The sequence below is a fragment of the Aotus nancymaae genome, unplaced genomic scaffold, assembly GCF_030222135.1.
Source record: "Aotus nancymaae isolate 86718 unplaced genomic scaffold, 86718_ANA_hifiasm-v0.15.2.pri h1tg000059l, whole genome shotgun sequence".
NCBI classification, from domain to species: domain Eukaryota; kingdom Metazoa; phylum Chordata; class Mammalia; order Primates; family Aotidae; genus Aotus; species Aotus nancymaae.
Window position 1 is genome coordinate 40,390,914 of NW_026988473.1, and position 22,295 is coordinate 40,413,208.

At 43.5% G+C, this 22,295-nt stretch overlaps 1 protein-coding gene across 4 annotated transcripts in view; it reads right to left on the reverse strand.

Moving 5' to 3' along the window:
* NAV2 (neuron navigator 2) overlaps positions 1 to 22,295 on the reverse strand; it is a 769,613-nt gene that overhangs the window by 51,156 nt on the left and 696,162 nt on the right. For 3 of the 4 annotated variants that reach the window (XM_012456498.2, XM_012456497.2, XM_012456495.2), the window contains 8 exons: positions 20,890 to 21,181; positions 19,166 to 19,868; positions 15,668 to 16,135; positions 14,963 to 15,028; positions 13,537 to 13,581; positions 10,683 to 10,843; positions 8,968 to 9,156; positions 2,883 to 2,935 (listed from right to left, as the gene is read on the reverse strand). In XM_012456498.2, coding sequence (XP_012311921.2) covers positions 2,883 to 2,935; positions 8,968 to 9,156; positions 10,683 to 10,843; positions 13,537 to 13,581; positions 14,963 to 15,028; positions 15,668 to 16,135; positions 19,166 to 19,868; positions 20,890 to 21,181 — 1,977 coding nt within the window. The remainder of the gene's footprint in view (positions 1 to 2,882; positions 2,936 to 8,967; positions 9,157 to 10,682; positions 10,844 to 13,536; positions 13,582 to 14,962; positions 15,029 to 15,667; positions 16,136 to 19,165; positions 19,869 to 20,889; positions 21,182 to 22,295) is intronic. The other variant, XM_012456499.2, reaches the window with a different exon arrangement.

The window sequence follows — 22,295 nt, forward strand, 5'->3', positions numbered from 1 at the left end:
CCTACCAAACAGGAAAGCAAGTTTGATGCCAGAGGTGGCCTTTGATATTTTTCTTTACTCTAATAAGAGTTAGTCATAACTTTTCCATGGCAATCATTTAGCATTGTGTATTCTTTTCTTTCACTTATAATTAAAATTGCAGGCAAATTTCATGCAGAATGAGCATTCTTGAACATTTGTTACAGAGATTTCAAGGGAAGAACGTACTGTCATCCAATAAAAGCTTTTAAAACTCTCAGCTATTAAGCAGGCTCCTTGGTCTGAGTCTGTGGCAACTTAACAGATTTCAAAGATATCTTTTGGACAACGAATAAGAACTTTATTCACCTTAACATTTACAAAGGTGCCTGGGGCATGTGTTTCAGAATTTCATCATTATCAAGAAGGTAATAATAGATAAGGGACCACACTTCAGTGCTAGGTGGTAACAGAGTCTAGCCAGACTTGCAGTTTTTCTTGAAATTAGTAGACTGCACGAGCATAAGAACATTCAAATGTTAGGCTATCTTTTTTTTTTTAAGTCTGCAAAAGCAACCCATATTCTCAGAGAGGGCATATGTGAAGACAGTAAATGGGAGCCTTTGACTCCATGACTCACAGAATGTCAGAGATCGTAGGGGGCTCAGATCACCTTGCTCAGTTTCCCAATGCCAAGGGCAAAACTGGAGAGACACTCTAAATAACCAGGTGATTTGCCCAAAGTCACATGGCAAGAAGAATGCTAAGATTACACCTCGGGTCTCTTGTTATCCATATAAAAATGGAATTTAAAAGTATTATTATTAGGCATTTGCTAATTTGTTGAATTTATATCAGCTCAGAAATGACAATTTCAAATTTCATGAAAACAGTATCTTCATGTCCCCACACCCAGAACAACAGCTACTGAAAGAACTTGGTTGGCATGAAGGGGCTGCCCCGAGGAATTGCATGTGACTAGGAACCTCCTAGATCTGAAGACACACAGGTTGAGAAGCTTATGCTCTTTCCCTTCAAGGCTGGTCAATGCTGGCCAGTCTCCCATTTTTCACTCTTCTAAAAAGCCCATTCCCCTCTATGTTGACAAGAATCCCTGGGAATGCCACAGGGCAAACATGGGGCTGGGCACTGAAACATCTACTACAGTTTCTCTGTGCCCGCCCTGTGAAGCTACAGTCCCATATCCCTCTGGTGCATACGGCTTCCTCCTTCAGTAGCAGGCTCCTTTCTCTACTAAATTATATCCTAGGGCTTAGTCCAGACCCTGGCATAGCCATGGTGCCAGTAAACATTATTGAAGAAGTGAATTTAGGTATGAAAGTACCAACCTTGGTACCCATATCCCACAGTTTCATTCTAGAAGAAAGGATTTATCTACTGGCTGACAGCTGAAAGAGCATCTCTATGCTTTCTTAGTAAATCATGGCTTAAAAAAACCTCTCTCCAAGATTACTCTATATAAAGCCTTTAAAAGGAAAGCTAGGACTTGGTGATGAAATTTCAAACAAGATGACTAGCTGAGGAAAAAAAAAATTTAGAGTTGGAGGGGTGAGGTGGGTAGGAATAGAAGCAAGTGTTTCCAGGTCCTTCAAAACAGACCAAATCAGCAATCACTGAAGTTTGTTTGCTCACTACAGGCCTAAGAAAGAACAGTTAGGCCCTGGTATCTTTAACTTGATTCTGGGTGCCCTCTTATTTTCCAGGAGCTACACACAGTGTATATGTACCACTGCTATATGTACCAGAAACCAGGCATTATCAAAACCTGAATTTTTAAAACATTTGTTTCCATGGGATTAAGGGCTAAAGAATTTCCAATTCACAATTAACGACAAGACTTTTTTTTTTTCCTGTAGAAATTTCCAAATTACTGTTTTTAAAGTAAATAGTATACAGCTATGGCTGGGCACAGTGGCTTACGCCTGTAATCGCAACACTTTGGGAGGGTGAGGTGGGCGGATCACTTGAGGTCACGAGTTTGAGACCAGCCTGGCCAATGTGGTGAAACCCCAATTCTACTAAAAATGTAAAAAAAATTAGCCGGGAGTGGACTGTAAAAAAAAAATTACTCGGGCTGAGGCAGGAGAATTGCTTGAACTCAGGAGGCAGAGGTTGTAGTAAGCCAAGATCGTGCCACTGTACTCCAGCCTGGGTGACAGAGCATGAGTCTGATAAAATAAAATAAAATAAATACAATAAAATAAAGTGAATAGTGTACAGCTATAAAAAGTAAGCACTACTGAACAAATCCAGTAGTACTGAAGATCCAAGTGTATTTGATTACATTTGGCTTTCATTCAATAAACCTCTCTGTGCTGATAGCTAGCATTTAGGAATGTTTGCTCTGAGCTGTGTGTACTATATTCATTGTTTTAGATGCATTTTCTCATTTCCTTCAAACCTACTTTAAAAATATCTACTATGTGCTAGGTACTGTTCTAGGCACTGGGAATAAAAACAAAAACGTCCTTGTCTAGAAAGAGTTTCTATTATAGTGAAATGTAATCTTCATAACATTTAATCCTCGTTACACCTCTATAAGGTAGGGACTGCTATTATTTCTACTTTACAGATAAAGAAACTAAGGCAGACAAAGGGTTAATAAATTGCCCAAGGCCTTTCTTTTCCAAGGCCATTAGCAGGTAGCCAAGGCTTCTCACACATTCTAGCCAGCTATCACCTAAAGTACAATCCCACTTTAACAAGGCAGTTCTCGATTTTGGAGTTGGTATAATATAATTAATAGCTGTTTGTGAATTTTAAATCTTGTTGCCTAATTAATTGATCCCCTTATAATGGAAATGCTTTCCCTAGGAGAAATGCATCTATTTTATTCTTGACACATGTAATAAAGGAACCCTAGCTCTCATGATCACAGCCACACAGCACTGATTTATACTTACTGTAGAATAAATTGACGATGTGCTGGAAACCAAGGAGAGTGAGGATCCATGAACTATTAAAAGAAAAAAAAAAGGTGAATTGATAGATGGCTGTTACGGAACCAAAAAGGGGAGAAGGGAGGAGAAAATCAGCAACACAGGACACCCCAGGCTTGGAATGACTTAATCTCACCTTGGCCCAACCTTTTCTGGTTTGGCAATAGGTCAGTGACAAATAAGTAAGTCTGCTAAGGATGTCACTTTTCTATTACCGCATTTTTCCTTCAACCTTCTGAATACTTTTTCTCTTGACTGTCAAAATAATATATGATACTGAACAAAAATTTTCAAGTACAGAGAAGTGTTAAGAAGCATATTCACTGTCACAACCTGCAGTGACTCACAATCTCGTTGCCTGGAGGGAACCTGTTACTTTTCCAGCATACTTTGCTTCACTCCTTTCTCCAATGTATTCCTCTAGGGTTAAGACAGTGTTGCATATACATTTTTTTTTACCCTGTTAGCATCTGTCAGTTGTATATGCAAAAAACTGAGTTGATTATTTTGAATCTAAGAGGCTGTTGGCCACAGTAAGTTCTTTCTAGATGACCATACAGCAGAATATTTGTTTAGAAAACATACCCATCGAAAGACAGATTTTTTTATTTGATTTCTATAATGTCTACAAAGTGACGAGCAAGTGGTATCTTCTTTTATGTTTCAGACTGGTACATTTTGACTAGAACCAACTTGTATGTCCTTAGCACCTCTTCCAGCCCCCAGCCAGTGGAGACATTTTATTATTTGTTTTACGTTTACAGCATAGTCTTTTCTAGGACTTGGGTATTCTGGCTGGCTGCCTTCTTTTGTGGGAAGCAGGTTCTTAATTTTCTTGGTAACTTCTTGACAACTTGTTCGAAAAACAGAAATATTCCTATGTCAAGGCCTCACAGAACTTTTAACTGGGCACAGCTTTCCTGGCCATGGGCGGAATGGCTCTACTCCCACACTGAGCTATGACCTGTAGTCTAAAGTGGGAGGCACGGGGGTAACTTCCATGTGTAGTAAATGGCATTCATCTACCACCCACGAAGTGAACTCACCTTGGATTAGCAGTCAGCAGAAGCTACATGCCAACAAGATAGCTGACAGGAACTCAGGTTCCTGTCTGTCATCTTTCCAATAAATCTTCCCTGACCTCTCATTCTTCCCTTATAGGTTCCTGTCACACTATGAATCCTGTACTGCCTTCCCAAGCTTGCCCTAGACAGTACTTTCTCTGCCCATGCAGCTCTCTTTGTTTAGGCTGCATCTAAATACTGTCTGTCCAAAACAGTTTTGCTCAAATGACATCTTCTCCATGGAAGCTTTCCTCATCCCCCTGACTGCCACCTGGGGGGCTTCCTCCTCCCTCTGAACTCACGTAACTCTTGGCTTGCCATTCCAGCCCTCTTCTCTCAGCAGCTCCCTAATGCTCTAAGTTGTCCCTATATCATCAGGTACATCCACCCTCCTTAGCAATGCCCTCTGCATTCTAGATCTCTTCCTCCACTTCTTCCTTCACTCATGACTAATCTGACTTCATGCCCATAAAAAATCAGGTTAAGGTGTTAATGGCCAATAATGGCTTTCAGTGTTCATATGTCCACACATTAACAGAGGCCTTTAATGTCCCAACTTAGTGGCCTAATGTTCCACAGAGGTAAGTTAATTCAGCTTATGACACAGACAATAGTGGAGGAATTATGTTGGAGGCCAAGTTGGATGAAGAGACATGGGTAACACGTAGCCATACACACTTGCATGACTGGCCTGCCAGAGACCAGCACATGGCTGCTATATGGCCTCTGGCTGCTAGAAAATGGAAGCTTTTTCTTTTCTATTTCTACGTCTCACACACATAAACTTAACTGACACGGTTTTAACAACAACTCAGTGCAAGCGTGGGGCCACAGGCAGAGAAGAGCACATCTGGCAGGCTTAAGGTAGCGGTAATTGTTTTTCTCAATAATTAACTCCTCTCACTTTGTAAATAGCAATAGCAAGGCTGTATTCCAAAGAGAGATTCCTTGATTTTCAGAGTCAACCCAAAACTGAATGTGGCTTGCCTGAACCATTGCAGTTGGCCCTCCTTCAAGGGACTTGAGCCAAGTCAGAGCCTGGGTTATGCAGTGTGGTTATTTTTGGACAAGAAAATGCCTATGGGAGTTACAGAGGCCAAACAGCTAAAGTAGGCTATGTAATTTTCCTCCCTATAGCTATACCTCCATATTTTTTTCAGCTACAAGGAACCACAGAGAATATCTAGGCTATTTCTGCCATTGAGAAATCTGAAACTCAGAGAGGTTAAATGACTTGCTAAGGTCACACAGCAATTCAAGAACAGGATCTGCTGACTAGAAGTCAGGAGATTGCTCTGCCTTTGAGTGATCTGTTTTACTGGTTTCTGATTTGTTTGGTTGTTTGCTTGTTTTATTTTAAAGAGCCTTTTGGTGTCTTAGAATGGTGTCCTAGTTCCTTCATGCAATCTACACGTGGGCACAAGCTAGGAATGTTTGAGAAGAAAGATGCTTTAGTAGGTGTGAAAACACTAGACAGAATAAAACGACTATGCATATTCCAGCCAGTGAAGCAATCAAGTTCCTCTGACCCTCATCACAGAGAATCTGCAAGTAACAATCCCAGACTAGGCAGGAGTTTCCACCCTTAATCAACAACACAATATGTTAACTCTCAGCGGGGTTAAGTGATGTGGCCAGACACAGAACTAGTCAGGAGCAGAGAGAGAATGTAGATCCAGGCATGATGATCTACTTCTCATTCCACAGTTGGGTACTGTGGAAAGAGTCAGGAAGAATGAAATGCAGTTCTGATGACTAATGTGCTGACCTGCCTCTCCATCAGCAAAGGAAGCATTGATAAAAGATCAGAGCTTGCCTCAGACAGGTTTAAAAAAAAAAAAAAGCCAGCTGAGTCACATATCAAGGTAGGATTGAGTAGAAAGAAAGAGGGACTGGAATCAAGAGGCTTAAGACATCATCGTGGCTGCATAAAGTCATCAAGTCACGGCACCAAGAAAAAAAAAAAGAAAAAAGTCATCAAGTCACTTTTGCCGCAATTTGGCCATTAAAAAAAAATGAGGATGATAATGGCCCTTGGGGAGAAGGCTATAATATGACAATTATAACAATAGCTGCCACTGAGTGAGCACTTACAGTACTCCCCTTTCACAGTTATTTGTTAAATGCTTTCCAAGATTTATCTCACCTAATGTTCACTTCAATTTTCCAAAGCAGGTACAATTACTTTCCACATTTTAGTGAACAGGAAACAGGCTGAGCAGGTCAAGTCCTTTCTCAGAGTCACATTGCTAACAGTAGGGGTGCCAGGATTTGAACCACTACTGCAACTCAGAGGCTGGAAACACAAGTAAGCTGCAATACAAGCTTCCTTGGTTAATAAGCTTCTCTGCTCCTGGGGATTCCATATAAACTGATAGGGTGGAGGGTTTCTGTGTTTTTCATTGCATTAGCTCTCAGTGATGATTGGTGAAGTCACAGGATTTTTTTTTTTCTCTAGAATCCATTTTAAAAATGCCTCAAGCATCTCCTTAAATGTATGCTATTAAAGTTGACTTTAAGATCGCATAATACATCTGATAGAAATTAATTTACCTGAAACACCTTTGAAAGCCTGTATCTGGGCCATGCCTGTACCTAATCTACATATTTATGATACCTAAAACTCCTTCAAAGTGGAAAGTACTAATTAAATTGCATGAAAACCTCACACAAATGCTTGTGCTACTTCTTCCTAAATTCTATTCTGCTTTGTGGTATATAATACATCTAACTGATTATTACAAGGAGGTTCTGTTTGGTCCAAACATAAAATGTCAATTTTCTTCCAATTGCTCCTGCAAATACTGGGAGTTAATAAATTCAAAAGAAAAAGGAATTTCACCAAAAGGAATTAAAAACCTTTAATTGTGTTATTAAATTACACAAGCCCTATTTTGTTTTTGAATGTAATACTCTAAGAAGAAATAAAATCAATCTGATGCCATATTTTCTCATCAAAAGATGAGAATGTTACGTATTCACAGTGTATTGACAGCAGTCCCTAACCCATTCCCCTAAGGTGTGACTTTTACCTCTGTGCTTCAGTTCCACGTCACCATGAATCATTAGGTTTACAAAAGTCTAGACACTGCTTGTGGGCAAGCACTTTTTATCAATGTTATTTGACATCCCAGATATTCCATAGTTGTGCTGCCTGCCAGCTTGATTCCAGATGGAATAAATAAAAGCTCTCTGATGACGATACTGTAATGGTCCTGGACCTTTATGAGGCAAAGTGTGCTTGTTTGGACAAGTTTCAGTACTGAATGTGGTTCACTCAGGAACACACATGACAGAGAAGATGAATACAATGAGGGACACACTCCATATGCAAATCCTTCCTGGGGAGCTTGGAAAATGCTCCGTGGCGATGCTTGCCCAGTACACTGATGAGAAAGAAGTTCAAGACGAACCACTTCTTCCTTCACCTTAGGGTCACAGGATATTCTCTACTATCACTGCTCTGAGCGGTTACAGCATTAATTTCTAGCTCTTAAATTTCACAAGTGCCCCTCAGTGACTCAGGCTTCTCCCCTCCTTAATCCTCCATTCCCAGCAGCTTCCCATATATGGATTTACAGACTTGTGCCTGTTCACTGAATGTCACTGGATGCAAATGATACATAAATCAGAGTGAAAAGCATTAAGTTGCCAAGAAGATAAACCAAGGCAATTGTTCTGTAAATAAATTCTTTAAAACTTCTGTTAAAAAGAACATTAGGCAAAAGCAGAATCTTATGCCTTATTTTGACTTGAAACTTCCTAGACAATCACAAGTTTGTTTGTTCTTTCATGTTGGGAGGATGCCGGCCCTATTTCCCTACTCATATGGGGACTGGAAAGCACCTATAACTCGCCCTCCACATTCAGTTTTGTCAATAGTAATAAAGGGACAACTAGCTGTACAGTCCTCAGCCTGGGCTCCATTTGCTCCAAGATTCCCTATTCTCTGGCTGGGGACTTTGAGCTGCCAGGAAGTCAATGCTGAAGCTGTATTTTTATAGCTATGTTATTATAGCTTTACGGCTGTGTTATTACAGGCCATGATATGTAATAACATTATTGTGTTTACATGTATATGTATTATCTCATTTAATTCTCATAATTCCATGAGCTGAATACTATTATTACTTCTATTTTATCCGTGAAAAAACAGAGGCACAGAGACATGAAGCAACTTGCCCAAAATCATACACCTAAAAAGCAGTGGAGCTGGATTTTAAGCTCTGCTAGCCTGACTCCATATTCTTAATCACTGGTTGATGAGTATTGCCTCCAATGTCTTATCAGTCCCATCTTCATGGGGTAGGGGTCCTCACAGAATTTTGACTGCTTACTTTCCTAACTTATACCTTGGGTGATGGAACAAAGGGAGAGAGAAATGAAGTGAGCTATGAAGACGGCTGACAAAGTTGTCTACAGAACTTTTCTCCCATGATTCTGATTAAAATGAACAAAACATAAAAATCCAACCCCAAAAATTCACAGTTAGCAACCAAAGAAAGAAAAGGGCATACCTGAACATAATGAACATAAAAACCCGGTACTTGAGAAAAGAGATGAAAAATTCTGGAGCAGAGCAGAGGGGCATGGCTGCCCGGCCCACAGAGCTACATGGGTATGTCAGCACAGGGAAATGAACTCTCCAGAAGTTCTCTCTGCCAAGATGATGAGCCAGTGGCTGAACCTCAAGGTGGAGATGCATGCCAAGAAGCTGTGGCCCAAGTCCAGGAGGGAGAAGCCTAAAGCGGAACTCAGTCAGCTCTACGGTTCACCAATGTTTTTTAAGCAGCCTCTTCCTTAAAGGCCTGGAAGGTTAACGAAGGGTCAGGCCAGACCTTACTCTTCAGATCCCCATCCCTGGCCCCCAGAGTAGGTGGGAGAGGTGGGAGCATTTATAGGTGGGCTCTCAGGTTAGCGAAGTGAACTTGGCATAGAGGACCCTACACTGAGTAACCTGGGAGATGGTAAGTTTCCTTCCTTACCTTCTTCAAATCCATCCCGGAATGAGCCTGAACGGCTCATAGTTCTGCTCTTCTCATCCAGAGACATGGAGCTGTTCCGGAAGCGGCTGTCAGTGTATGGATCATACTGCCCATCGGCATTGGAGAGGCTGTGGGTCCTCAGCATGGTCGGGTTGGACAAGCTCATCTGGGTGACAGTGGTGGGACTCGCTGGAATAAAAGGAAACGAATCAAAAGGTTGGACATTCATGTCTCTGTTCAAATCCTGGTTGGGGACAAAGAGAAGACTGCTTATTGTTAGCCATACATGTTCCTGCCAATTCTTCTCCCCTCTGTTTTCTAAAAGGTAGTCGCATCAGCACTTGAGTTACACACTGGGAGCTAAAAATAAGAGTGGAAAGGCAGGTCAGCTCCAAAGCAAGGCTCTGGGCCTCAGCTTTCCAACTTGGCACGTTCAGACAGGCCAGTGTCACCTTCCAGGCATGAGCTAATTACTCCCCAGGCTCATCTGGAATGATTTTCTCTAAAGCCAAAAGCCCAAAATAGTCCAACCAGGCTTTTGATCAGATGGGAAGCATTTGTACATGACAAAAATCTCTTGCCTCAAAGAGTTATAGCTGGGAAAGAACAATATGAACACAGGTCTCATTGCCTCAGATGGGGTACATTTAATGTTGTAAAAGAGTTTCAATGCGAAGGAGGCACATCTGTCTCAGCCAAAACTAGCTTTCTTATGAAAATCCTGTCCATTTGAGAAATGTGCAGTATTTTCAGAGGTACTCATTTAGTCCATCAGAAATGAAGAGTTAAACCTCACTTGCTTACAAGCCACCTCTATCCTTAAATACTTTGAATTTGTTATTCACTATATTCAGAAAAGGCTGCCTCTCTAAAGAGTAAGATGAGATTAGAAAAGATTTCTCACCCTCTATCAGTCCTTCAAGGCTCAGCTCCTACCCCGCCATCTTCACGGTAACCTCTGCCAATAACTCCAGCCAGCACTAACCTTTCCTTTTTCTAAAGGTGTCTAACACTTGCTACCTAATTATATTCAGCTTTTACACGGTTTCATATAAGGCTTTGGATTGCTGTCTTTTGCCCTGTTATACAGGTGTGCACTGACATGTTTGTCTTTCTGAAAAAGAATCCATTGACATGTCAGCAGGGACTATGTCACAAATTCTTTTCCTTTCCCCACTGTGCCAGTCACAGCATTATGTCAGAAGTAGGCATTGTTAAGAATACCTATTCAATCAAAACTTAACTTTTATTTCCAGCTTAATAAAGCAATGAGGATAACCCAATATGGGATATGCGTAAAATCTACTGCTTCAGAGGTCTTAGAAATAGAATGCATTCTTTTTAAGAATGGGATAACATGTTCTTTGCCATAGCCCTACCTACATCAACCACATAAAGGAAATCATTGATTAGAGTATCAAAAACTTTACTATTTTCTCTATTTCTTTTGCTATCAATCTCCTGTAATCAAACTATATTGCTGAGGGCTGATCAGACACTGAGAGGGATGTGACTATATGTCTATTTCAAAATATAAGATAACTCAAGTGATGGTTACACCAAAATCTCAGAAATCACCAAGAAAGAACTTATCCGTGTAATCAAAAACCACCTGTTCCCCAAAACCTATTGAAGTAAGAATATATTTTACATATATAAGATAACCACTGCCCTATGGAGCTAATCAACAAGGCTAATGACAAGTGGCTACTCACCAAGCTGGGAAAAGTTGAATCTTGTTCCAGAGGGAGAAGTCACGCTGGAGCCAGAGGAAAAGGGGGAATTGGCAGCGGTGTCCTGCAGGCCTCCTGCAGAGTGGGACCGTAACCATTCTTTTGCATCTTCTTGCGTGCGAAGCTGAGAGGTGGGAGTATACCTGGACAGACAGAAATCAAGCTGGAATTAACTATGAACAACGCTTATTAAAATGAACTCTGTGGAGCTGATGATAAATATATAAAAAGAAAACATATCTAAAGATGATTTTTAAAAAATCAGATCACTACACACCCCAAAACTTATGAAGTTTCTCAAAACCTTTTTTCTATTTGGCTGTGTTTGGAGAAAATGACAATTCCTTTCAGTTTAGAGGGAACACATAAAGGGAAGAAAATCGGTAAATGCTCAGAAAAGCCGTCACTGGGCGTATCTGTAACATGTTGCTTCATGACAGTGTCATGTCAAAGCCCCCACCTTGACAGGACTGAAGCAACAAAATGAGCTGCTGTTAGAGCTGTGAGGGAGTTTTAATTAGACAGCTCATGGCATCTGCCATTCTCAGCACAAATAAATGATCATGAATCACAGCACATGAAAAAGCAGACATACAAAGCAAGGTCTGAGGACACTGATGCAGTAGTCGCTGTAATTAAGCATAAACAAATCTTCATAAAAGGAACCCCAAATCATTGGGTTTCAGAGGAGAGGGTCTTCAGAAGTTATGCGGTCCACCTCCTCATTTATTCTGAAATGCATATGGTGATGATTTATTGAACGTCTGCAACGTGCTGGGTGCCTTCATGCGCATTATCTCACCAAAGCCTCAGACCTACTCAGCAATGCAGATGCCATTATCTGCATTTTACATTCAGGGAAGGTAAGGACCCTGCTGGGAGTCACAGAGTTGAGATTTCAATCCATGTTTGATTTTAAAATGCATGCTCTTTTCATTATGCCCATAAGTAGCATCTGAAATTTCTTTTCTTTTTCTTTTTTTTGAGATGGAGATTCACTTTATTGCCCAGGCTGGAGTGAGGTGGCCCGATCTCGGCTCACTGCAACCTCCACCTCCTCGGTTCAAGCGATTCTCCCGCCTCAGCCCCCCCGAGTAGCTGGGACTACAGGCATGTCAGCTAATTTTTTGTATTTTTGGTAAAGAGAGGTTTTCACCATGCTGGCCAGGCAGGTCTCAAACTCCTGATATCAAGTGATCCACCCACCTTGGCCTCCCAAAGTGCTGGGATTACAGGCATGAGCTACCACACCCAGCCTGCATCTGAAATTTCAAGTGCCAAGTGGCCAGGGTACCCTTGGACTTATGTATTATGAAGTGACTACTGATTATGTACATAGAGGGATTCCTTGGGCTTAGGGAAAGATGCTGTCGGTGTGTTAGTACTGGATGTTCATGTGTATGGAGTGGCTGAGCTAGACAGGAGGAGTCAGAGGGAGCACAGAAATGCTTCTTAATGTTTTTATTATATCTGACAGATGTGCAACTTTCTAGGACACATCAATTGCCTGAAAATAGCCTGTCATATGTCTCTATTCTGAAATTTTAAAAAAACAATGCTACATAATTTTGATAGGCTAGATCTGCTACAGAAGTATATGCACCATTTCAAAATGTTAACATTTAGAGGTTAGCTTCCTCTCAGGGCACCAGTGGGGCATCAAAATCAAACTCACAGTGAGAGTGGCCATGATTTAAGCACCTGGCATGGTTGCTGACAAGCAGCTCACAGGCACGACTGAAGTTGGTAAGCACAAAAGGCCTTGCCAAGGCCCCCTCTAAGGCCACACAGCTCAACTCCCTCCTGCAGGACGACTGCTGGGAGATTCTAATACTTTCTTAGATTCTTGTAATTGGCTTTACTCAGAGGATCCCACTGAAAGGAAGCATTGATACCTACCTCACATTACTGTTCAAAATGCTCTCAGTCTTAAGAGCTGCAGGTTATGAACTACAGACATACATGACAGCAATGAAACATTTCATTCCAAGTTCCATTTTATGCAAAAGCACTTAATGCTTAGTGCAGGATGAAGCTGATTCTACAAAGCACGTGGTGTTTAGAAAGCAGGAGAAATGACAGCTGCAACCATCAGACAGCAAGATCATGGGGGCGGCGTTAGCAAACTGAAACTTCTCTGACTGGCAAAGTGATGTAGATGGTGTGAGCGATGCTGACTTATAGCATCTTGTTTTGCCAGGACTAGCACCAAAAATGAACTGGAGCCACCACTTACTAGGAATGGAAGGACAGTCCTTCCTGGGAGTCTTTTATTATCCACCAAAAAATGATCACACCCATGTCTTGTTGGGCATTGAAAGCAGACCAATTTTCCATTAGAATATTTAGACAAGTGCAAAGTATCTGTCTAGCAATTTTGTACTGGCAGAGAAGTTAAATATTTTCAAATCTGGGGAAAATATTCCTCTCCTGTGCTCTTGTCCTAGCTTACAAATCAGTATGCTATAAGTCATGTCCTTTGTCTTAGAAAACAGCCATGTAAACAGAATGGTCACGGTGAAGTGCTCAGAGATTCAACCCACTGGTCCCAGAAGTAGCAGTGACTGCTCCTTGGGCTTGCCCAGGGATGTTTTTCATGAGATGGTTTTACCACATGAAGCCTGAAAAAGCACAGCCCCTGCTCAAGCAAATAAGCTGACAAATGGAGAGTGAAAACGAGAGGGTGCGAGAGGAGCCATCATCCAAGAGGTCCTGCTGTGGTGGTCAAAGCGGGGACCCCAGTCCAGCCCAAACCCCCACCAGCCATGAAGGAGTCACACAGCCAAGCTCCAAAGCCACAACAGATGGCACAGATGCAAGGAGGAAACACAGATACCTGAGTCCTTTCTTAGGCAAAGTGTTCCTATCAAGGTGCGGGTCACTGTAGGAAAGTTAAAACAAAAATAAGAACTTCAGAGCAGCACAGGAAGGCAGGAAGAGGGAGAGCTAGGGAGGGGGCTGCAGGGCCCTGGAGAAAGAGGCACACATCACCAGGAAGTGCCTTATCCAGCTAGGCATGCAATGCAACACATCCACATCCACATCCACGGAAAACAAAAGAAACCCAATCCTCAGCCAGAGCTGACACCAGCGCATACTTTACCCCAGGTCACCAGGAGGCCTGAGTCCCTTAACCCCAACTGTTCTTCCTTTTCCACAGAGTCAAAGCAAAACTCAGGGCTTGCCCCACCTCAAAGCAGAGGTCCTGTACCTTCTGCTGCCCAGGGGCCCTCTCTGCACCAACACGGCTTCTCAGAGAGGATGCCCACTTCTCTGCACCACTAACTCTGGCCCGCCCCCTAAATGCCACTAGCAATGACTTCAAGTGGGAGAAGGGTCTTGGAGGTTTCAAGAGGCCAGCAGTCTGCATATTTGGAATTCATCTGTAATGAAGTGAATTCCAGGTCTCTCTCAATTTCTGCGGCCCAGGCATAGCTAGGAGCTGAGTCCTGGGTGGGGCATGTTACAACTTGCTGGCTGATAAAGTCAAAGCATTTGGATTTCCAAAGACCAACGGTTTAAAGGCTTGGTTTGTGAGCTGACAAAAACAAAGTTTTCTCTGTTGGTGGGGTGAAGGGTTTTTTTTTCTCCTTCTGGCAGGAGACAACATTGCTTGTTATGTTTGGCCAAGTCATCGCTCCCCTACAAATTTTAGGTCAGTATCCATCTTGAGGCCCACCCACAGCTGGGGGCAAACACAAGCATGTACATTTGTAAAGTCTTAACACGCTACATATTCTTTTTCATTATCATCGCAGGAGATGGGCACAAAGAACACAACAGTCTGCAAGACATAATGAGCCAAATTGCAGCAAAGGATTTTGAAAGGGAGAAGAGGCAGCTGCTTGGGGAGGGGCAGACAAAGGTGAGGGCCAAGCTGCACAGTGGGTGGCAGGTCATTTCTGGGCTTGGGGATGGGGGTGGCGAAAGGAATGGGAAGGAAGCTAAAAAGCAGGAACATGCCACAGGAGGCCACAAGAGATGCAAGCGAGAGCTCCGGCTGCCCCAGATCAAGCGTCAGGGTTTGAGGTCGGCTTCCCAAAATGGGAATGAAGGGGCCAGCCCAACTCCACCTCTCCCTGGGCGTTAGCAGACAGAGTAGCAGACTCTCACTGGCATGTCCGTGTGTCACGGAGTACACTAGAGCCACAAACACAAGCAGGAGCCTTAGGCCAACAGCCTCGCACAAGACATCTGGCTTGACAACGAATGGGCAGAAGAACCTAGAGGCTCGGTGGGTCCCCGGCCTGCAAAGTCATTACCTGTCCTGTTTCCTGGGCAGAGTACTTCTGCAGAACTTAGGGCTAGCAGCAGGGGAAGAGAGAGGGCTAGAAGTCCAGGCAGGTAGAAAACAAGAGAAGGAACATTAGCTTGGAAGAAAGGAGAGGTGCTGTTATATACATTTTCTCATTCCCCATGCTGATCCTTGCTTTCTTCCTTATGTGCAGAAACTGGACACCTTTATCCCTGCTGCAGTGAAATCTGGGGCTCTGAAAACACTTTTAATTTCTTGATTTCCTATCAATATGGGAGAAGGGTGTTTGCCACGGTGACAACAGAGGTACCCAGCTGTCTAAAGAACATCCTACTACACACTCCATGGCTGTGACCAGTCACCTACTCTGCTTGCACAATTACAAGGGGAGGGAAAAGAAGGTGTTGATGAACAAACAGGATAAAACTGAAGGATTTCAAAGGCTGAATGCCATTTCAAATGGTAGCATAAACTTGCCCCCAAGAGACTGAGCAGCTCCAAGCACCAAGAATAAACACAGAGGAAAAGATAACAGGAAGCAGAGCCAAGCTTGATTCCATCCCAAACTGGCTTCCTCATGAAACACAGCAGTAATTAGAGAGAGAGACATCTCACAGGCAAAGGCTGTTCAACATTTGGGATTCCTAAGCTAATCTTTTTATTTTTGGAAGGGTGACTTTCTGAGAAAGGCAGCCAGAGGCACAGCACCAACCTTTCTGACAGTGTGGTCTTCACACTGTTGGTTCTGACAAAGGGAGTCAGGGAGTCGTCCTTGGAGGAGGCGATGAGGCCAGTGGAAGAATTGTGGCTGGGGCCCCCTCCACTGCTGAGGGAGATGTCGATGGACTCACAGCTGGTGTGGAGGCTGCTGACAGACTGGAAGCCCAGGCCGTCCTTGCTAACTGCGGAGGAGCTGCTGGCGTTGGTGCCCCAGGTGAGGCTGTTGGAAGGGCCCGAGTGGGCTGAGCTGGGGCTGGAGGCTAGTGGAGACTGGTTGAGGTCCACATTCTTGCTGTACAGAGGACTGCTGCTCCCGCTGCTCAGGACGCCACTGCCTGACGGGGAGTCTAGATTACCTTGCTGAGTCATGGTGGCATGAGGATTGGAGATGACCACTGAATTCTTCATGTTTTCAGCTGTGGCAATGGGCACTTGCTTGGTAGGCTTCCCACCAAAGAGTCTGTGAAGAGACAAATGGTTGTGTAGGTTGAACACCCAGTGCCAAGGGGCACCGGACTGTTAAAGAAGGGAAGGGCAGAGGAGTTGGTGAGAATTCCTGGGGCAGGAAGCATAGCCATCCTGCTGAAATGGCTAAAGGTACTTCAGGGAAAGGTTGGCCATAATGTAGGCCTGGACACTAGTGTATCAGATTGCCATCTTCAAGTTCTAAGCTGCAGTGAAGATTCTTACTCTATCTGAACCAAAGACCCAAGAGCAATAATTTTCTACAGGCCTATCCACATTACTTACTTCCCTTTTTTTTCAATAAATAGATTAACAAGATCTTACTTCCCTTTTTTTTTTCAATAAATAGATTAACTAGAAAATTGCCCTGGTCCAGGAAACATCCAGAGGGAAGATAGTTGTTTTCATCATCTCGGTCTCCATGACCCTAGGCATAAAGCAGGCACACAGTTTATGACAGCTTAACTCTTTTTTTTTTTTTTTTTTTTTTTTTTGAGACAGAGTCTTTGCTCTGTCGCCCAGGCTTGAGTGCAATGGTGTACTCTCGGCTCACCGCAATCTCCACCTCCCGGGTTCAAGTGATTCCTCTGCTTCAGCCTCCCTAGTAGCTGGGATTACAGGTGCGTGGTACCACGCCCAGCTACTTTTTGTATTTTTAGTAGAGACAGGGTTTCACCATGTTGGTCAGGCTAGTCTCGAACTCCTGACCTCGTGATCTGCCCATCTTGGGACAGCTCAACTCTAAGGGATTTGATTTCTTGACCTCTGAGCACAATACACAGAATCAAGAGCATCAGTCTAGATCTGGAGGGGGCCTGGGAAAAATACCTTCAGAGATGTCTCCACAATAGAAAGCGTAACTTCAAAGATGTATCTTTTGAAGCCAGAGCGCTTACTTATCCAATGACATACATGGAAATCTTTCTGGGTTCACAAGACATCAGACCAGATACACTGGGTGTGAACTGTGTCTCTGTGACAGACACACAGAAATGCCATTCTATGACATCTCCCCTGATCGTGGCCAAAAATGTGCCATCAGACTACAGTGAATGACATAAATGCCCCCTCTTCCACTGGCAGAGAGCTCTCTGGAAGAATGTTAAAATTATCTTAAATTCAGATAATTGTCCACATACTAGTAATGCAAAGGCTTTATTACACTCATTAAAACCTGTGTGGAGTTATTAAATATCTCAGTGACAACACTACTATGTATTCTGATATGCACATTGCCTTCGGTGCTCATAGTGGTGAGAATTTGATCTCTGTCCTCTCCAAACAGTCCTATAAATCTCAAGTATTGTAAAGACAATCAATCAATCAATCCTTACTACAGTGTGTGGTAGCAGAAGGGAAACACTTTGTGACTGGTGACAACCAGGGAATGAAAGCTCCTAATGTAGAATCTTGGCTTTAGAATACTTACTTCCAGTGATGACAAGGACCTCGTTACTTCAAAGGGTACCTTGCTCTATTGCCAAGCACTTTCAATTATTAGAAAACCATCTCATCCACGTTTTTTTTCTTGACTTTTGCATATTGCTCCTCATCCTACTATGCATGACTATATAGAAAAGTCTAATCTTTTGTCTGTTAGTCCTTCCAATCATTTGAAGAGAGTTATCTATCACATTTCACCTACGATTTTTCTCTAATACACATCAAGAGAATGGAGAACACCTTAACGATTTAGGAAAAAATGTAATTTACAATTGGCTGAAAGTGTTCAATGCAGAGCCCCAGGAGCTGCATGCATTTTCAAGCATTCTATTACACTAGCCTCAGGGTCTAGTAAAATGCCTTTGTAGTTAGTAAAGGAAATCTATAATACCAAAGAGTGAATATTACATATAATACTTGAGGCAAGAAACAGAAAATTTTCATTTACAAGGCAATCTGTTAAAACAACAAAGAGCAGCCCAATAGACTTACCCCTGAAAAAAAAATCGTTACTGAAATTCTAATAATCAAGTCTAGACAAAGAACAGTGAAGTGCTTTATTGTACCTTTCATGTGGAATGCTTCTTCTGAAGTCTTTTCAAACATTCCTGTTCATCCCCAAATATGTACGTGTGCATATAATTTTTATTTTCTCACTGCTTGATTTTCTTTCCTTGGGACTTACTCTTTCTTATGATAAGAAATTTCCTGGGAAGGTAGGATGGACTGTAACCTATGTAGTTGTACTTTGAGGATGGTCCGGTGGATATTATAATAAGATAATACAAAAAAAGGCAAAAGTTGAATAAATTTAAAAGAAACTTAAAACGAGTACTTTTTTTACATCTAGAGCTTCCACCCAGTGTGAAAATGTGGGGAAATGATGTCTATTTAAGGTAATAGGAAATCAATTTATCTTTTTCAGAAATATTTCTTCTTTAAGAGGTTTTTTTTTGTGTGTGTGTGTGGTAGGGAGGGGGAAGTTGAAATTTCAGACTGACTTGGAATTCTGTAGTAGTATAAAAGCGCATGTGGGGACCCTGGGGTTTGTGAGTAGAGGAAGAAGCTGGTCAAGATCACTCACTGCCTGCCATAATGAGGAAGCTTAGCTGCAGAATTATTAACACAAGAAAAAAAATTATCTGCTCCCCTGAGCTACCCACCCAGGTCTAAGGGTGTATCAAGACCTCATCCTGGACGGTAGCTAACTTCTACTGAGTGTGTACTACAAGCGGACATGACTACAAAGATGCATCTTTACAAAAACTCTGACAAAAAAGTATCATCATCCCCATTTTACAGGTGAGGAAACTAAGGGGAATTGTTAAGAAAGGTTATATGCCAGCTAATTAAAATGGAGCCAAGATTTGACTCCAAGATGACTGATTCCAGAGGCCTAAATTTTTTATCCCAACATAGGAAAATAGTCAACTGCAAAACTGCCAGCAGGATCTGACCAAACAGCTTTACTGGAGGACTGAAGTGGAGAAAAACAGAGGGTGCTTCAACTAAGAAACAGGAAATTACTAGATCCGCTCCCTGTATTCTGGTTCTGTTCAGCATCATTGACGTACTCACTCACCTGCGGAGTGTGGGAGAGGCCACATCTGGGTACTTGGTTCCAGGCTGGAGAGTGGCCTGAGCTGGACTGGACACAGGCTGGGCTGCTGGGTTCACTTTCACTGAGTTACAGGAAGCCACGCTCTCGTTGTCTGATGATATGCCTTTCTCCTTATCTGTCTGGTTGACCAGGCCTGGTAGAGAGCTGCCTAGGGCTGTTTTGGAAGGCTCCCTCAGTTTGGGCACTGGCAGGCCTGCAGACTTGCTGCTGATGTTGGAATCTATGCTGCTGGTGCTAGACCTGTTCCCAGCCCCATTCCGGCTGTTGGACTTACTGGGCCTTGGCAAACTCCGGTACTGAAGGTTTGTCCGGGAGCTGAGGGATAGATACCCGTCGTCCTGATTCTGAGCCCCATCCATGCTTGACTTCCGACCAGCAGACCTACTGACGAGTGCAGATGACTTTGGGATTTTGCCCAGTGTGGCTGACCTGCTGGTAACAGTGGCCCCGCTGGCTGTGATCATGGCCAGACTGGCGGCGGAACCACTCTGCTTCTTGAACCCAAAGCTGTTGGCATTGGCAGTGGGTGTCCTAGAGCTGCTGGGGAGGGGCTTTTTGGATTCATCACCACTGCTCCGGCCTGCATCTGATGGGGAGCGCTTCACCTGGGAGGCTTTTGGAGAAAGCCTTCCTTTCTCAGACACCTTTGCATCATCTGTTTTTCCTAAGAGAGAGATCAGCAAGATTAGCCTGCAATCCAAGAGCCCCCAGCTCATCCATCTCATCTGTTTAAGATGCTCCCTTCCTCTGAAAAGCTGGTTCACTTTTCCCTTGGGGAGGCAGAGGAAACAGTTTTTATAAAAATAATATAGTCTACGAATGTACTGTGAGCCTTTTAGAAAATATCAATGATTTTACTCATTTGCAAAGCAGTCTAAATTTACACAGGAAAAAGCAAAGCCAGCCAATCACTGATATGTTTGGGGGGAAATAACCCCCTGCCTTTTCTGACCTTTCACCCTCTGTCCATTAAAAGGCTGCCCCTAACATGTCCAGGGGATACCGTTACCCTGGTTTATAAATATCCCCTAAATCAGGGACAACATCAACTCAACATACTCTCAGCTCATAAACCCATGCTGTTGAATCTCCTGAACTAGTTGCATTAACTCTCACCCAGTGTCTAGTTAAACCAATTCAATATGTTTCAGCAGTGGAACCATCTTCCGAGCTTAAGAGGCTCCCATGCTTACTTATTTACACTTAGAAAAAGGTAGGGCGCAGGGCGCGGTGGCTCACGCCTGTAATCCCAGCACTTTGGGAGGCCGAGGCGGGTGGATCATGAGGTCAAGAGATCGAGACCATCCTGGTCAACATGGTGAAACCCCGTCTCTACTAAAAATACAAAAAATTAGCTGGGCAGGGTGGCGCGTGCCTGTAATCCCAGCTACTCAGGAGGCTGAGGCAGGAGAATTGCCTGAACCCAGGAGGCGGAGGTTGTGGTGAGCCGAGACCACGCCATTGCACTCCGACCTGGGTAACAAGAGCGAAATTCCGTCTCAAAAAAAAAAAAAAGAAAGAAAGAAAAAGAAAAAGGCAGGGATGTGAATATTTATTTAAGCTCGTTATTAGCGGAGTATAAAATCCTGAGACAACATATGTAACATCAAGTCCTTGCTAGAGTTAACTATGGTTTTGGTTTTTAAAATGATAACCGTAGGGCCAAGAGCGCTCTGGCCTCTTACCAGTTCCTGGGGTCTTCAGTGCACCTGCTGGGGCTGACGGCTTCGTCCTTGGCATGGTGATGCCCACCTGAGCTGTCATGCCTCGCCGCCATGAGCCTGTCTGGGAGATGACGGGATTCTTCTTGCCTGACGTGCTTTTGTCGGACTCGTCAGACACGTCAGAAGGATTCCGCCTCCACTTGGAACCTGGCTCCATTTTTATGCCGCTGTCTGAGCCTCCGTCTGATTTCTTGACATCATCACCAGACCACAGGGAATTCCTCTCCACCTGTGAGTGCTTCTCAGCGTCAGTCTATGGACAGAGACTCTCTGAATTAGTCCTTTCCAAATCCTAGGCTGGGGAGCCCCTCACTCCAAAGGCAAAAATGCCAAAACACTGGAGTAGTTAAGGGAAAAATAATCGTTATTTTAAAGATGTTTGGACTTTTGTACTCTGGTGCCTGATTTTTTTTTTTGTTGGTCCAAGAAAAGTAAATATCAATGTATCCTTAGAATGGAATGAGGTGGCTGGGCACAGTGGCTTACACCTATAATCCCAACATTTTGGGGGGCTGAGGAGAGAGGATTGCTTGATCCCAGGAGTTTAAGATCAGCCTGGGCAACGTGGCAAAACCCTGTCTCTACAAAAAAATAGAAAAATTAGCTGGGCATGGTGGTGCACGCCTATAGTTCTAGCTACTCAGGTGGCTGAGGTGGGAGGATCACCCCGGGGAGGTGGAGGCTGCAGTGAGCCGTGATTGCACCACTGCACTCTAGCCTGGGTGACAGAGCAAGACTCTGTCTAAAAAAAAGAAAAGAAAAGCCAAAGAAAGGGGCCCAGGAAAAATGAAGGAAAGAGCCCTAGGGAGGGGAAGTGGCAGAGCAGATGGAGATGCGGTGAGAATTCAGCCACCACCTAGTCTCTGCCACTTGAACAAGCCTCTTCCAACTCTGGCGGCTGATCTCTAACCAGCATTCAGCCTCCTGGCCTGTTTCCCTGTGTTCTGCCTTCTTCCCATCACTCCACTCGCAGTGAGATCTTTGGATCTAACACACCAAGCAAGGGAGCAAGTGAGCAAGGGTGGTTGCTGGTTCTACTCAAATCAGGGAGAGTCAGGAGCCGAGGGGAAGCACATCCTCAAATGGCACTACCCCCAAATGCGGAGAGCCAATGGTGCCTGCTCTGACCCCAGCATCATTTACACACCACTGCTTTGCTCCCCTTGTGGGATTTTGTTCTGACAAGGGCTATAATTAGCCAGCTTTCTTTGGAAGAGTCCTGACCTGCTGGCCATGAAACCCAGAAGGGGACAGAAGTGTGACGTTAATGATCTCCTGCAGCTAAAAGGCATAAAAGCTGACCAGAATGCTTTGGAGGCCTCCTGGGGTATGAGGCCAGTTGGAGGATGTCAGTAGTGAGAAGCAGC